The sequence below is a fragment of the Anabrus simplex genome, chromosome 2, assembly GCF_040414725.1.
Source record: "Anabrus simplex isolate iqAnaSimp1 chromosome 2, ASM4041472v1, whole genome shotgun sequence".
Lineage (NCBI taxonomy): Eukaryota > Metazoa > Arthropoda > Insecta > Orthoptera > Tettigoniidae > Anabrus > Anabrus simplex.
The window spans coordinates 173,479,144-173,494,481 of record NC_090266.1 but is presented as its reverse complement, the minus strand read 5'-3'; the positions used below and the strand labels follow the sequence as shown (position 1 = coordinate 173,494,481).

The following is a 15,338-nucleotide window of genomic DNA, read 5'->3' as shown; positions in this document are numbered from 1 at the left end:
GAGCCACCCATGACCAGAGCCTCAATCCCACCATACTAGTTCGATCCCGTCCTCTCCTGTTCTCCCTTAACTTCCATGAAGTCTGAAGAACTCACGTCCTCCTCCCTTTATTCCCTCTCACTACCCTGTTCTACCTCCCTCCTTTACCCTACATTTCCCTTCCCTTCTGGTTCCTTTCCTCTTGTCCCGCCCCTCCTCTCTAATACTTTCCTGATCTCCAGCTTTCCTCCGCTGATCTACTTGCAGTGACTCAACAATACCACTCCTGCGCCCACTCCCTGACGAAAATACTTAGCCCTCGTTTTCCTTGGCCTTAAAAACGTTAGCATACCTGTCTTCCTCAACTTCACCCCTTCCTTCTCTTTATTCTTTATTCTTGTCCCCAATTAAATGTCTAATTATCTCCCTCAAACTCGCTATCTCTTCCCTCACCTTCCTTGGATACCACTCACACCCGCAGTCCTTACACATGCCTTTCTCAGCCATTCTTTGATCTCTTCAAAGAAATGTGAAATAATATCGAAATATCAACAGAAATAAACTATATTCTGCCAGGCTGAGTGGCTCAGACGGTTGGGGTGCTGGCCTTCTGATCCCAACTTGGAAGGTTCGATCCTGGCTCAGTCCGGTGGTATTTGAAGGTGCTCAAATACGTCAGCCTCGTGTCGGTAGATTTACTGGTACGTAAAAGAACTCCTGCGGGACTAAATTCCGGTACCTCGGCGTCTCCGAAAACCGTAAAAGTAGTTAGCGGGACGTAAAGTCAATAACGTTAAACTATATTCTATGAATAGAAATATGTATATATGTCAGAGGGAGGAAATAATGTACAATACAAAACGATTTCACGACAATAGCGCAATCAGGAAATCGACTCATAGAATGACTACACTACAATTATTCTAGTTAATGGAATCCGGATTATAAAGTACTAGGAATAAGAGGCTAGCTATAGAAATGTGTAGTGTTAGGAAGGGGGATGTGTACAAAGATAGTTAAGTATAATAATATTCTTTTACCATTAATATTAGAATGTACAGTACGATGGCGGCTTGTGAAGCTTCATATGGGAAGGTCACGTTATTGTTTAAATACAGACATGAACAATATAGTCACACCGTCACACATATTTACACATGCAAGTATAAACATTTAAAGGCAATATGTCAAAACACAGCCGGCCCCGTGGTGTAGGGGTAGCGGGCCTGCCTCTAACCCGGAGGCCCCGGCTTCGATTTCCGGCCAGGTCAGGGACTTTTACCTGGCCCTGAGGGCTGGTTCGAGGTCCACTCAGCCTACGTGATCAGAATTGAGGAGCTATCTGACGGTGAGATAGCGGCCCGGTCTAGAAAGTCAAGAATAACGGCCGAGAGGATTCGTCGTGCTGACCACACGACACCTCGTAATCTGCAGGCCTTCAGGTTGAGCAGCAGCCGCTTGGTAGGCCAAGGCCCTTCAAGGGCTGTAGTGCCATGGGGTTTGGTTTTTATGTCAAAACACACCGAGGTTTGTCTTATCATTAATGTTAAACTTACCCTTCTTTCTTTATCTGCAGCAAATCTCTTGATCATAGCTTGCTCATTTTTACGGCTCAGTTGCCTTTGCACTTCTCAGGAATGTATTTATTCTATCTAATGTAGAGTAACACCTTTCTCCTATCACAGTAGTCACTGGAATGCTTACAATAGCACATTCGGAAATACATAACAGAGAACTACCTGCTACCCTTCTCGGTCACAGTTTGTGAGCGGGGCTCTCTCATTACAGCAAGGCTCTTCCCCAAGAAACATAGCAAGCGGAAACGTTTTTGAGACCATGCACTTTAAACTAGTGATGTGTACGAATGACGCTTAAAATTGCGAGAATCGGTTCCTACGGCTCCGAGACCGCACTCAATGTCGCATGCGAGGAATCATTTCCGCGATGACGTAACTACACTCATGCTCATAAATTAAGGATAATTGCATATTATGGTGCCACACAACGTGGCACTACACAAAACTGGCGCTAATAGCATAGGCACATAGTGAACACAAACGAAACATATCTGTAAGTCCACGGTATTGGTGAGAAGTTGAGAAAACCGTCCCAAAACACATGTGCTACAAAACGCCACTGTTTCCTGCGCATGTACCCCGACATCAATATGGGATATGATCACCATGCACACGTACGCAGGCCGCACAACGGGTTGGCATACTCTGGATCAGGTGGTCGAGCAGCTGCTGGGGTATAGCCTCCCATTCTTGCACCAGTACCTGTCGGAGCTCCTGAAGTGTCTTAGGGGTTTGAAGACGTGCAGCGATACGTCGACCGAGAGCATCCCAGACGTGCTCGATGGGGTTTAGGTCTGGAGAACAGACAGGCCACTCCATTCGCCGGATATCTTCTGTTTCACGGTACTCCACTACGATGGCAGCTCGGTGAGGCCGTGCGTTATCATCCATCGGGAGGAAGGTGGGACCCACTGCACCCCTATAAAGGCGGATATACCGGTGCAAAATGATGTCCCGATACACCTGACCTGTTACAGTTCCTCTGTCAAAGACATGCTGGGGTGTACGTGCACCAATCATAATCCCACCCTACACCATCAAACCACTACCTCCATACAGGTCCCTTTCAGTGACATTACGGGGTTGGTATCTGCTTCCTGGTTCACGCCAGATGAAAACCCGGCGAGAATCACTGTTCAGACTATACCTGGACTCGTCCGTGAACATAACCTGGGACCACTCTTCCAATGACTATGTGCTGTGGTCTTGACACCAGGCTTTACGGGCTCTCCTGTGAACAGGGGGCAGTGGAATGCACCTTACAGGTCTCCGGGCGAATAAACCATATCTGTTCAGTCGTCTGTAGACTGTGTGTCTGGAGACAAGTGTTCCATTGGCTGTGGCAAGGTCCCGAGCAAGGCTACCTGCAGTACTCCGTGGCCGTCTGCGGGCACTGATGGTGAGATATCGGTCTTCTTGTGGTGTTATACACTGCGGACGTCCCCTACTCTAGCGCCTGGACACGTTTCCTTTCTGCTGGAATCGTTGCCATAATCTTGAGATCACACTTTGTGGAACACGGAGGGCCCGTGTTACGACCAGCTGTGTTTGACCAGCCTCCAGTCGCCCTATTATTTTAACCTTCATAACGTCATCAATATTTGTTCGTTGAGCCATTTTCACCACACAGTTACCATTAGCACGTCTGAAAACATATGCACACTCACTCGCTGCACCGTACTCTGATACGCACCAACACACCTCTGCGTATTTGGACTGTTGCCAGCGCCACCGTGCGACGACCGCAGGTCAAATGCACCACATGGTCATACCCTCGAGGTGATTTCAAACCGCAAACCGCCCATCATAGCGTTATTTCACCATGTATCCGCATTATCCTTAATTTATGAGCATGAGTGTAGTTTGTGCTTTGTGCACTCACAGAGTCGTCCGTATATAAATGCGGCAAATTCGGACGTTCAATATTTACTATTTCTTCTGTATACATTTATAGTATGATATAACACCCATTTAAATTAAAAGTCTTATTGGTGGTTATGAATTAATCGTGCCACATAATAATGAAATAACCTCTCACCGCTGGGTTCCGTGGTTCAAATCCCGGTCCTCCATGTGAGATTTGTCCTGGACAAAGCGGAGGTTGGACAGGTTTCTCTCCGGGTACTCCGGTTTTCCCTGTCATCTTTCATTCCAGCAACACTCTCCAATATCATTTCATGTCATCTGTCATTCATTAATCATTGCCCCAGAGGAGTGCGATAGGCTTCGGCAGCCGGCACAATTCCTATCCTCGCTTTAGATGGAGGCGTCATTCATTCCATTCCTGACCCGGTCGACTGACTGGAAACAGGCTGTGGATTTTCAATAATGAAATAACAATTGATCCTGGTAGTGTGGAAATAACGTTACACATTTCGACACTGGGTATACCAATAGATGTTGTTATGCATGCTTATGCTGTGTTCTGCTTCTAATGTAGATTTCAAATATCGCTACTATAAACGTATAAAGTCTGTGGAATTAAGTCACATTTCTAATAAGTACACAGCTTGTTTTGTAGCGTACCTACCTTCTATTACATTTAATTTGCAATGAACATTTCATACTAGTACTAAGCATTATTGTGAGAAACTGTTAGAATTACTATTTTTGCCTTCACCACTTCTTAACACTAGCTAAGTACAATTGTATTTTGTTGAAATAGTTGTATTATATCATGTCATAATCTCCGTTTTGATTTATTGACAATCCATACGATATCATTATTTTCAAACATAGAATCATATACTCTGGTCAAATTACAGTCGTATTAGGGTAAATAACTCGAGGACACTATAATGAGGACAGGCGTGGCTTGAAGTGTGACCTGGTTATAAAACAAAACGAGCTCACATTGCAGAACAAATTATTATTATTATTATTATTATTATTATTATTATTATTATTATTATTATTATTATTATTATTATTTTGCTAGTTGCTTTACGTCGCACCTACACAGATAGGTCTTATGGCGACTATGGGACAGGAAAGGGCTAGGAGTGGGAAGGAATTGGCCGTGGCCTTAATTAAGGTACAGTCCCAGCATTTGCCTGGTGTGAAAATGGGAAACCGCGGAAAACCATCTTCAGGGTTGCCGATAGTGGGGTTCGAAGCTACTATCTCCCGAATACTGGATACTGGCCGCACTTTAGCGACTGCAGCTATCGAGCTCGGTCAGAACAAATTAATGCTGCACTTGTTTACGTATCTGTATCACAGAGACGGTGCTACTAGTTCCTCGGAATCGGTCATGGAATCGGGTACCCGGTTCCTCAGGCATATGACACCGACTCGTGCGATTTCAGTCGCAACCCATCATTACTTTTAACGTCTGCTCTACGGTCACATAGGGGTTGTGACCGGGAGCTGATATATACCATTTCGCAGTTTAGAAGTAGTCATCTTCCGTACCTGTATCTTTCTGTGTATAACGTACTGAGAAGTAACAATTAAAATATTAATGTTTACTGGCAGGGCACGTGACCCTGTGACATTATGCACCAGCCGCCACTGGTACAATACATATTGAATATGTAATTACTGAATGTTAAGTGGTTCTTATACTGATTGTAAAACTGTAGAGAAATAGTTTACCTTGTAATCGTACTTGGAGTTCCAGCGGCTGTCCGTCTACAGCCATTGTATCTTTGGGTAGGTCCTGCAGGAAATGCGGAGGTTGTCGATCTCGGTCGCTTTTGTCGTTTAGATCGAGGACTTCGACTTTCGCCGAACAACTCGTCTTGCCCGCCTCGTTTTCGGCGACGCATGTGTACACACCGGCATCCTCGGGCTCCAATGGTTCTATTTCCAGGCGCGCCGTTCTTCCGTCCCAAGAGGGAGTCACCCGCTCCGAACGTACCACCATCTCGCCGTTCCTACAAGAAGAGAGCGAAAATAAATAAAGACCCAAATATTTACTCTGTCAATGACATAAACACCCTTCACTTCATATGGACAGCACATCAGTATACCAGTTTCACAGATTATTTTCCATTAATTCAATCTAATTCCAATAATTTCCTTCAAACATTGTTGTATGTAGGCCTACTGAAGGTTTATATCATTCCTGTCAAAAGTATTGTATTTCAATAGATGGTGGACCAGGTGTGTCGAATATTACCATAAGATGATTATGTACTTTCCAGAATTGTAATAATTGTAAGTCTTAACCAGCGTGTGCTCAGAATAATTCTGCAGATCAATAACTGCTACCATCGCCGATAACCAACTCTTCTACTGGAGGAGCTTTTTTGCTTCATTTTGCCAGTGTCCTAACTTGGCAACCACTCAGGAAAGAAGGTAAAGACTGCCTGATGTGAAAGTGGGAAATCACGGAAAATCATCTTCAGGGCAGCCAGCAGAGGGATTCGAGTCTATCATCTCCCGAATGCAAGCCAACAACAACACGGGTTGAACCGCGCAGCCATCTCGCTTGGTAACTGGAGGAGTGTCACCTTCAGCCTTTCTTCCCTCCCGTCATACTTCTCAGAGTTTTCAGTTGGATGAATTATTATTAGTCTGCTTTTGCACCAGTTGGTCACCCGGATTTGGATTAACAGAATGATGATTGTTCTTTCCATGCTTGTCACTTCATTGTCCAAGGAAAGAGTCTAGTTTCGACCCTGAATTTCTTGTCCAGAAAAATTGTAGTCGTGAATCTGTAGTTCAAGATTAAGAATGGCATGGCAACATATTAAGTTGACGAAGTTTTGTCTCGCAGATTGAGGTTTCATTGAGAAAATTAAAGAAAAAGAACAAAGGATCAAAAACAAAGTATGCAATGAACTTACCTGTACCAGGTGGTTGCAGGGGCTGGTGAACCCCTGATGTCACATGCAAGCGCCATCCGTCCTCCAACACGAGCCGCGCTACCAATAAGACGGCGTCCAAATGTAGGTGACGTTCTTGGAGAAGCACTCCACGCACGTATGGCCCGCGTCCTTGAGCCGTGTCGGCCTGTTAATGAAAGCGTATGCATTAAATCACACACAACGTAATCTGAGATGTATGCACCCACAATAATATGAAGCAAAAAAGCAGAGTTCAATCTGACGATGCAGGATGTCATTTGACCCTCTAGTGGGAAACACTACTTAGCAATCAGAAGAAGTTTCACTGGGTGTTCAAGACGACAAAAAATACACGAATCAAAGGACAGAAATCCATCTGCCGATACATTCTCACCAAATTCCATCTCCGTACAGGCAGTCGGAGGAGATAAAGGTAAAGGCTGCCACTTCGGCACACAGTGAGATGGACTGGTTGCCAAGAATATCATGAAGAATTTAATGCCTGAAAAGTACATTACAACAGAAATACAATACAGAAACAACTTTCGTCTGGTAAAAACAAGAACGGACATGCTGTTGAATTTTGCCTCTCTGTCACGTTTCAGTAGGAAACGGGGCCTCCATTAACGTCCAGCAGAGGTCTTACTCGGCCGTGGCGCACCACCGAGCAAGTTGCTTAGATCATCTTGAGGGAGGCGATCCCACTCTTCGATGGCAGCCTGATGACCCCATTGAGGGTCACAGAAGGAGGTGAATGCTGAGCAATTGCATGCTTCAGCCTGCCCCAACTCATTTTAGATGCAATTCATGCCTGGTGAGATCGTAGGCCATTGCATTCGGGCAGTGATGGACTCCTGGAGGAACTTTTTGTACCACTGCCACTCGATGTGCTCTTGCGTTGTCATCCAAAAGAATGAGTTAATCTCAGATTTATTGGCGGAATGGATGCACAATTGGTTGCAGCACCTAGCCAATATAACGCATGAATAGGCACGAGCGGGGACCGCCGTCCCAGCATTATCCCAGCCCAGAACATGACGACTCTACGTCGAAAGCATGCAGGGTTTGGACGTAGTGCAGCTTGGTGCGCGATTCCCTCTGCATAGAGGTTTAAAGAGTATTTTATTTCATTTGATATTTTTAATACTTATATGCCCTTAGCTTGTAAGACTAATATAAGTCCGTACTTATGAAACAAAACTTAGCATGTTATTTCTGTTCTATCTGCAGTCTGAAGATAATGTCGAAACTTGTGTACCCGAGCTGAAGTAATTGGTGGTAAAAACTACATCTAACATCCATCACCCAGAATTTTTTTAAATACCTAGACGTCGGCGGTGAAAGCCAAGCTGTTATGTTTCTCTTCAGTGTGGTTTCCCTCGAGGTTATTTCAGAAGTACTTCAGAAATGGGGATACTTCCATGTCAAAGATGCTATTCCTAACCGAGTCCAGAATAACCATAGTTACTCATACTGCTAGATTCTATACTAACACAGGTTATCGGACAGGTATAACGATCAAATTCGTACCGTACTTCAAAAAGGAACCAATGACCATACCAGACTGATCCTAAAGTGAAACCTCTAATATGTTCAGTTTTAATTAGAAACGGATCATCATTCGGTAACCAGAATCTTCCTATAAAAATGTCTATTCACATAGTTCCCAGAAACTTGGTTACGCTCTGTTTGAGTTCATACAACGCTGGTATTAACCTTTACGGAAATGACCTTGTGTCAGCGAAAAATGAGTCCATTCATTGACAGGGACAAACTGATGCTGTTGTCACGTCTTCATCCTTAGAAGGAAATCGTTGACGTCAGAAGCTGGATTCTTCTCCCAAAGATGGTATCTCAAGTCTACCAGCATAACGGGAAATGTTCTGTTCCGAACAGTTCCTTCACTAGATGTGTCAAACAGTGAAATATGAATATGAAAACAGGGAGTTTATGGAAGCATGGGCTGATTTATAGTAATGTTTTTGTAGCCAGTTATTTTAAGTGGCGTTGCATACGGCTGTTATATATACTCTAAAGGAAAACAAGTTATCCATGAAACAGCATCCGGTGTTTACGGACACACAGACTACATGAGGCGGCAAGTCAAAGAGTAATACTCCAGTCCTGATTATAGGGCTGCCTAGCAGAGGCTCACTACACCCATGTGGGTTCGATTCCCAGTCAGGAATGAAAGGAAAACGGACACGAGACATTTCAGTTCGATTCCCTACGAGATTAAATTAACGGAAATATACTCACCTATAACTTCGAGACGAGCGCTGGCTTCAACGCGCCCCACCTCGTTCTCCAGCGTCACCCTGTAGAGTCCGGCGTCCTCGGGCGTCACCTCTTCCACTTGGAGCACTCGAAGATCGTCTTTCTCAGAGAGTGTGAGGCGTGCACTAGGTGTTACAAGCAGTCCGTCTTTATCCCACGTTACCCACGGAGTGGGATGACCAGCAATGGCACACTGGAAACGGACTGTTTCTCCCTCCTCAGCCACGCGATTGTGTGGCACAGCGTAAAACTTAGGCGCCACAACCTTGAGGCGCCGCGGTCTGCTTCCTGTATCCAGGGGGGTCACGTCACGATCTCGGAAACCTGCGTCAGTTATAGTAAATAAATAAATAAATAAATAAATAAATAAAAAAATAAATAAATAAATAAATAAATAAATAAATAAATAAATAAATAAATGTTTTTCATAATGGTTGAAAGTCATATAACAATATAGTGTGCATCATTGGGATACCGTTGTGAGGAGGCTTGCAGGCCACAAAGAATTAGATAGTCGAGCCAAACTGTACTGGTACCTGTGGAAAGGATACAGTCATGAATGGTTTAAAAAGAGAACAACAGTAGTGGTAATAGCGGCAGTCTGGATGATTGATTTGAAGCGAACTTAGAGTTATATCCAAAATGGTTTAACTACGTAGATAATGGTACATGACTGAAAGCAACAATTGACTACTGCAGCATTTCTCAAAGACAGTCAGGTCTACCTGTATAGTTCTCCTAGGTAAAGTTATCCCTATGTACAGAATATTTCCCGAAGGGGTCTACCGTGTAGAGCTGTAGACTCTTTACTACTGGTGGCGATCGTCATGTCATCCAATCGGAATGTGGAAGGCTAGAAGGACCAGGTAGAAAAGGAACTATAAAAAAGGAATAAGGATTAGGATGTAGGAAGAGGAAGTAGGCTGAAAGGTTTCTGCTGTGATCGTGAATCAGTCCCAGGAGAAATTTGATTAGAAAACATAAGCGACAATTGTACATTGACCCGGAGATTGGGGAAGATGAAAGGCAGATTTCATGATTGTTAGGAATAGACCTAGTAACATAGTCCAAGGTTGCTAAACGTTTCCAAACACAAACGTGGTCTCTGGTCACAATTTGTGATCATGAAATGTCGGAAGACAGTGAAGAAAAATTAAGGGAAATAAAGGAGATGAAAAGATAGGAAGAATGATGAAGGTTTTTAGAAATCCATGGATAATTTTGTAGATGAAAGATCTTATTGATTGAAGACTAATGTTTTCGTAAGGAATGCTACTTTTTTTGCTTTACGTCGCACCGACACAGATAGGTTTTATGGCGACGATGGGATAGGAAAGGCCTAGGAATGGGAAGGAAGCGGTCGTGGCCTTAACTAAGGTACAGTCCCAGCATTTGCCTGGTGTGAGAATGGGAAATCACGGAAAACCATCTTCAGGGCTTCCGACAGTGGGATTCGAACCCACTATCTCCCGGATGCAAGCTTACAGGTGCGCGCTCCCAACCGCACGGCCAACTCGCCCGGTGGTACGGAATGTAAGAAATGAGAGAGTTAGACATAACGTAGCTGAAAGAGAAATGGATGGATGTTGAATATCACTATATGGATGGCAGATACTGCATATAAGAAAAAATCAAAGAAATGTTTGGAGTTCAGGTGGAAATCCATGCCTCGACAAATAAAATACAAGGTAGTAGGGTGGAAGAACCATATGGGCAGTTGAATCACAATAGGACAAAACGTAACTGTTTATCTGAACAGTTGGTGGCCAATGGCTCAACGTAAATGACGAGTTTTACTTTCCGTTATCGGTTCTCAGTATACTGTATATTCAAATGGAGAAGTAATGTTTCAGAGCAGCATAAAGTAAAATTTCTTACAATATGAGAAAACTTACAAAGATCATTTCGCAGTGTCACAATACAGAATATCTACTACGTAGCTACACATTGTATGTACAGTTGAACAATCAAAAATTGACACGTGAAAAATGTTAAAGTCACGGCGTGCCTGTGCTATTGTACGGGAAAGGTTCTTGGTTATAAACCAGGAGACCCAGGATTCGAATGCTAGTATCGGCAATTTCTTTCATTTCACTCGACTCCGTTCGTTACTCTAATGTGTAACTGCACCATACTAACACTGTTTATATTTCCACTACGAATGCTTACAATGAACTTTAAAGGAGTGCTGGTTTGGTCCGAGAAAGCGTACCCCCCTGTCAAAGTGAGAACCTGGGATCGAGTCATCTTCTTCTATCTTAATCTGTTTACCCTCCAGGGTTGGCTTTTCCCTCGGACTCGGCGAGGGATCCAACCTCTACCGCCTCAAGGGCAGTGTCCTGGAGTTTCAGACTTTGGGTCGAGGATACAACTGGGGAGAATGACCAGTACCTCGCCCAGGCGGCCTCACCTGCTATGCTGAGCAGGGGCCTTGTGGAGGGATAGGAAGATTGGAATGGATAGACAAGGAAGAGGGAAGGAAGCGGCCGTGGCCTTAAGTGAGGTACCATTCCGGCATTTGCCTGGAGGAGAAGTGGGAAACCACGGAAAACCACTTCGAGGATGGCTGAGGTGGGAATCGAACCCACCTCTACTCAGTTAACCTCCCGAGGCTGAGTAGACCCCGTTCCAGCCCTCGTACCACTTTTCAAATTTCGTGGCAGAGCTGGGAATCGAACCCGGACCTCCGGGAGTGGCAGCTAATCACGCTAACCACTACACCACAGAGGCGGACGGATCGAGTCATACTCTACGCATTACTTTATCAGGGCACACAATTGTGACTGCTTTCATAAGACAAATTTTTTTGCTAAAAGATCTCGTATTAGTTAGGTCACTTTAACAGCGGTCACATTGTTTCGTCGTATACTTATACACAGACGACTGATTTCGTGGTACTGATCAGTTATATTGAGCGGAACTTTGAATTTTGAACTGAAGACCTCTCTGGAATAAGAATTAACCAATAAGTCAGTAATTTTTCAGGAGAGAGAAAACTGATTTAGGGGTATATTTCATGGTATATACTACTTGATACAATTGCATATGCAAATGTAGAAGTGAATTAATCTATTAAAGTAATATTTTATTGTTACAACTTAGGGTTTCAAAAATAATGTATGAATTAGAAGTGGTACAATGGGAAATAATCTGCAAGTATGTCTTACATTTGTATACAACAGAAGAGAAATTCTGTGCATGAAATTACAACACAAATTATAGCAAATAATATTAGTGTAATAATAAAAGCAACAACAATAACAATAAATGTCAAGAACGTATTTAAAAATATAGCTTTGATTTCGTCTAAATGATCTATTACACCTGGCGACGGACCAACTCAAGCACTGTCCATCATCTTGACTGATAATGAAATGTCGTATGGCTTTTAGTGCCGGGATATCCCAGGACGGGTTCGGCTCGCCAGGTGCAGGTCTTTCTATTTGACTCCCGTAGGCGACTTGCGCGTCGTGATGAGGATGAAATGATGATGAAGACAACACATACACCCAGCCCCCGTGCCATTGGAATTAACCAATTAAGGTTAAAATCCCCGACCCGGCCGGGAATCGAACCCAGGACCGTCTGAACCGAAGGCCAGTACGCTGACCGTTCAGCCAACGAGTCGGACATCCTGACTGATGTTCCATCCTTACACCACGGAGGACAAAGTCTGCTGGCTGTAAACCAGTTTGAAGTTCATATGTAAGACATAAGACGACACCACAGCGTACAGGCGTGATGATACACCCTATTCCCACTGAAATCTCACTTTCCAAAAATTTGTTGGTTACATCGTTAGTCCGGGTAGGTCATGATTACAATCCTTTGGAACACTTATTCCTTACCCGCAAAACAAAAGTAATTTTATCTCTGCTTTTACAGCGGAAAAATCAAGTTTCAATTTTTCTTGGAAGACACCGTTCTGAAATTCAACAGTTCTTTTTGTTGCTATTATAGGAATCTGAGGTCACTGCCGGACGACAATAAAACACGATGCTATTCTAAGCTAATCGTAAATATTAAATATACACATTAAAACATATTTACTTCAGCTCTTATGTCTGTGATAACAACATGAACAGACCAAAACAGCTAAGTACCGAGCTCGATAGCTGCAGTCGCTTAAGTGCGGCCAGTATCCAGTAATCGGGAGATAGTGGGTTCGAATCCCACTGTCGGCAGCCCTGAAGACAGTTTTCCGTGGTTTCCCATTTTCACACCAGGCAAATGCTGGGGCTGTACCTAAATTAAGGCCACGGCCACTTCCTTCCAACTCCTAGACCTTTCCTATCCCATCGTCGCCATAAGACCTATCTGTGTCGGTGCGACGTAAGGCCACTAGCAAAATAAACCTCTCTCAACAGAAGAGTAATCTTTAGCCTTGTGCATTGTTTCGCTACCTTGACTTTAGTACGGCTCTCTGCCAACTTGAATTGGATACTTTTCGCTTTAATTCTGTTCAGTACCGATAATATAGGGGCTGCCTGGCCGAGGCGGTAAAGGCGTGCTCGGCTCGCCCGGAAGGACGTGGGTTCGAATCCCCGTCAGGAAGTCGTAAAATTTAAGAAATGAGATTTCCACTTCCGGAGGTGCATATGGCCCTGAGGTTCACTCAGCCTACACCAAAAATGAGTACCAGGGTAATTCCTGGGGGCAAAGGCGGCCGGGCGTAGAGCTAACCACTCCACCCCATCAAGTGCCGAGGTTACGGATAGTGGAAGCATTTACCTTCCACCCCTCCAAGGGCCTTCATGGCCTGTAGGGAGATGACTTTGCTTTGCTTTGCTTTGCTTTTACCGATAATATGTTTTTACAATTTTCACAGTCGTATTCAGATTTGAATCCTTGAATCTGGAATGAAAAGACATTAGTAGGAAAGTATCTTAATATTTAAGATATAATTTGCGGGTGATCGTGTAAAGGGGGTTATGTAGGAAACTGGCTAAAACTGAATAAGTACTGGTTTATACTTTTCACAATTACTTCTTTCCTAAGTTAAAATGGTGAAGTGATTCTGCCATCGACAATACTCAGAAAGTGCCCAATATTTGGTGACAAAGGGGATATGTTCAGTATCAAATGAGGCAAGTTATCTCCGTTCACGTATCAGATATTGATGTGCGAAATTGGTTAAGTTATGATTCTCTGAGCATAAACAAACAGAAGAGGAAGAACAGAAGATTTGTCAAGTGTTCTTCCGGACCTGGCAATTCTTTGATCAGTTCTTGAAGACTTCTCCAGACTTGTGAAGTAATGCAAGTGATTTGGCAAGAACACTTGTGAAGAACTGAACATTTTGTGTAAAGTCTTGTGAAGTCTTAAATATTATAAAACTTTGATCGTGTACAACAGGCTCAAGTGTCCTTCCTGGAACCTGTTTCTGCCTCGAAGTATCTAGGCTATTCATATCTTTGCATTTCCCCCCATAAAATTCATATCACTGCCAATTATGTTTGCCATCATGTTAGCCTTAACTGAAATTTTTACTAAATTCACTTTCTTAGCAAATTCCTTCAATTCCCCCTTACTTCCACAATCATTCTCAACTTCATTCCCACAACTTTAAAGCTTTTCAGTTTGTCGGAACACTAATTATAACACATAAAACACTATAATATACCTGTAAAGGACACTACAGTTATGATGTAGTGTTGTTATATGTGTTATAATTAATGTTTCTACACACTGAAAAACTTTATAGTTGTATTACTGAGTCAAAACTAAAAAAAAATGGTTACTTCCTTAATCTCTTAATTTCTTTGTGAAAATAGACTGGGTCTTTACCATCCATTACCTCCTTTAGAGGTTTTCACACTCCTCAACAATTGCTTTAAACCTATCACATAGGCTGTTTACATTTTTACTTTTACCATTTTCGACTGGTCATTATTACTTTTCTTAAACCCCACCATGTCGCTGTTATCAAGCATGTGGTATTGCCTAATAGTACTAGATTAAGAAACCTTTCTACCTATCTCAGTTTAACTACGACAAAAACAGCTTCGTGATCAATTATACCATCTACCACTTCAGTGTCTATAGAGTTCATCTGGTTTTATCAGCACCACGTCTAGACTATTTTTCCCTTCTAGTTGGTTCCATCACTTTCTGATCCAGCTTGTCCTTCCTAGACAAATGTATTCACCATCTACTCTTCATGCTTTCTGTCATTCGGATTACCTATACAGTTAACATTTAATAAATTGAAATGACGCGCTTCAGTAACGCTCCCTTCTGTGTCGTTCCCCACACAGCATATTAGAGGCGTAAACTTTGCTTTCACTCTCCTGAAAACTGAAATATTGACTTTAAAACCTCAGTGTATCCGAAAATTACTTTAGCTAATAATTACAATCACGTCTAAGAAGGAGTGGCATATAGACTTACGTGAGACCGAAGGCGACTTGCTGCGTGTTGGAGTGGTTCTGGGAGTAGATCGGGGAGTAGAACCAGCGGACAGCAGTCCCGGAGGCCTGGATAACTGCCTGCTCAGTAACGTCTCCTTTTCTTCAGGTACTGAAAAAATAATAAATAGTTAGTGACCAAGGATGTGTAGCAAACAAGTTAGTGAAGGAAATATAGCTTAAGAATTTATTCTAAAGAAAGGCACATGGAACAGTATTACGCCGCCCGCAGGGCAAACCCATAACCCCACGGAAGGTGAGCATTAACCTTACAAACCCAATGGAAATCCACAAGGTATGAAGGT

The 15,338-nt window shown here is 43.2% G+C and overlaps 1 protein-coding gene across 2 annotated transcripts in view; it reads right to left on the bottom strand.

The window, feature by feature from the left end:
* LOC136863975 (titin homolog) overlaps positions 1-15,338 on the bottom strand; it is a 1,080,299-nt gene that overhangs the window by 352,871 nt on the left and 712,090 nt on the right. For both annotated transcript variants that reach the window (XM_067140444.2, XM_067140445.2), the window contains exons 19-22: positions 15,017-15,145; positions 8,609-8,950; positions 6,350-6,515; positions 5,154-5,434 (exon numbers count right to left, since the gene is read on the bottom strand). In XM_067140444.2, the coding sequence (XP_066996545.2) occupies positions 5,154-5,434; positions 6,350-6,515; positions 8,609-8,950; positions 15,017-15,145 (918 nt within the window). The remainder of the gene's footprint in view (positions 1-5,153; positions 5,435-6,349; positions 6,516-8,608; positions 8,951-15,016; positions 15,146-15,338) is intronic.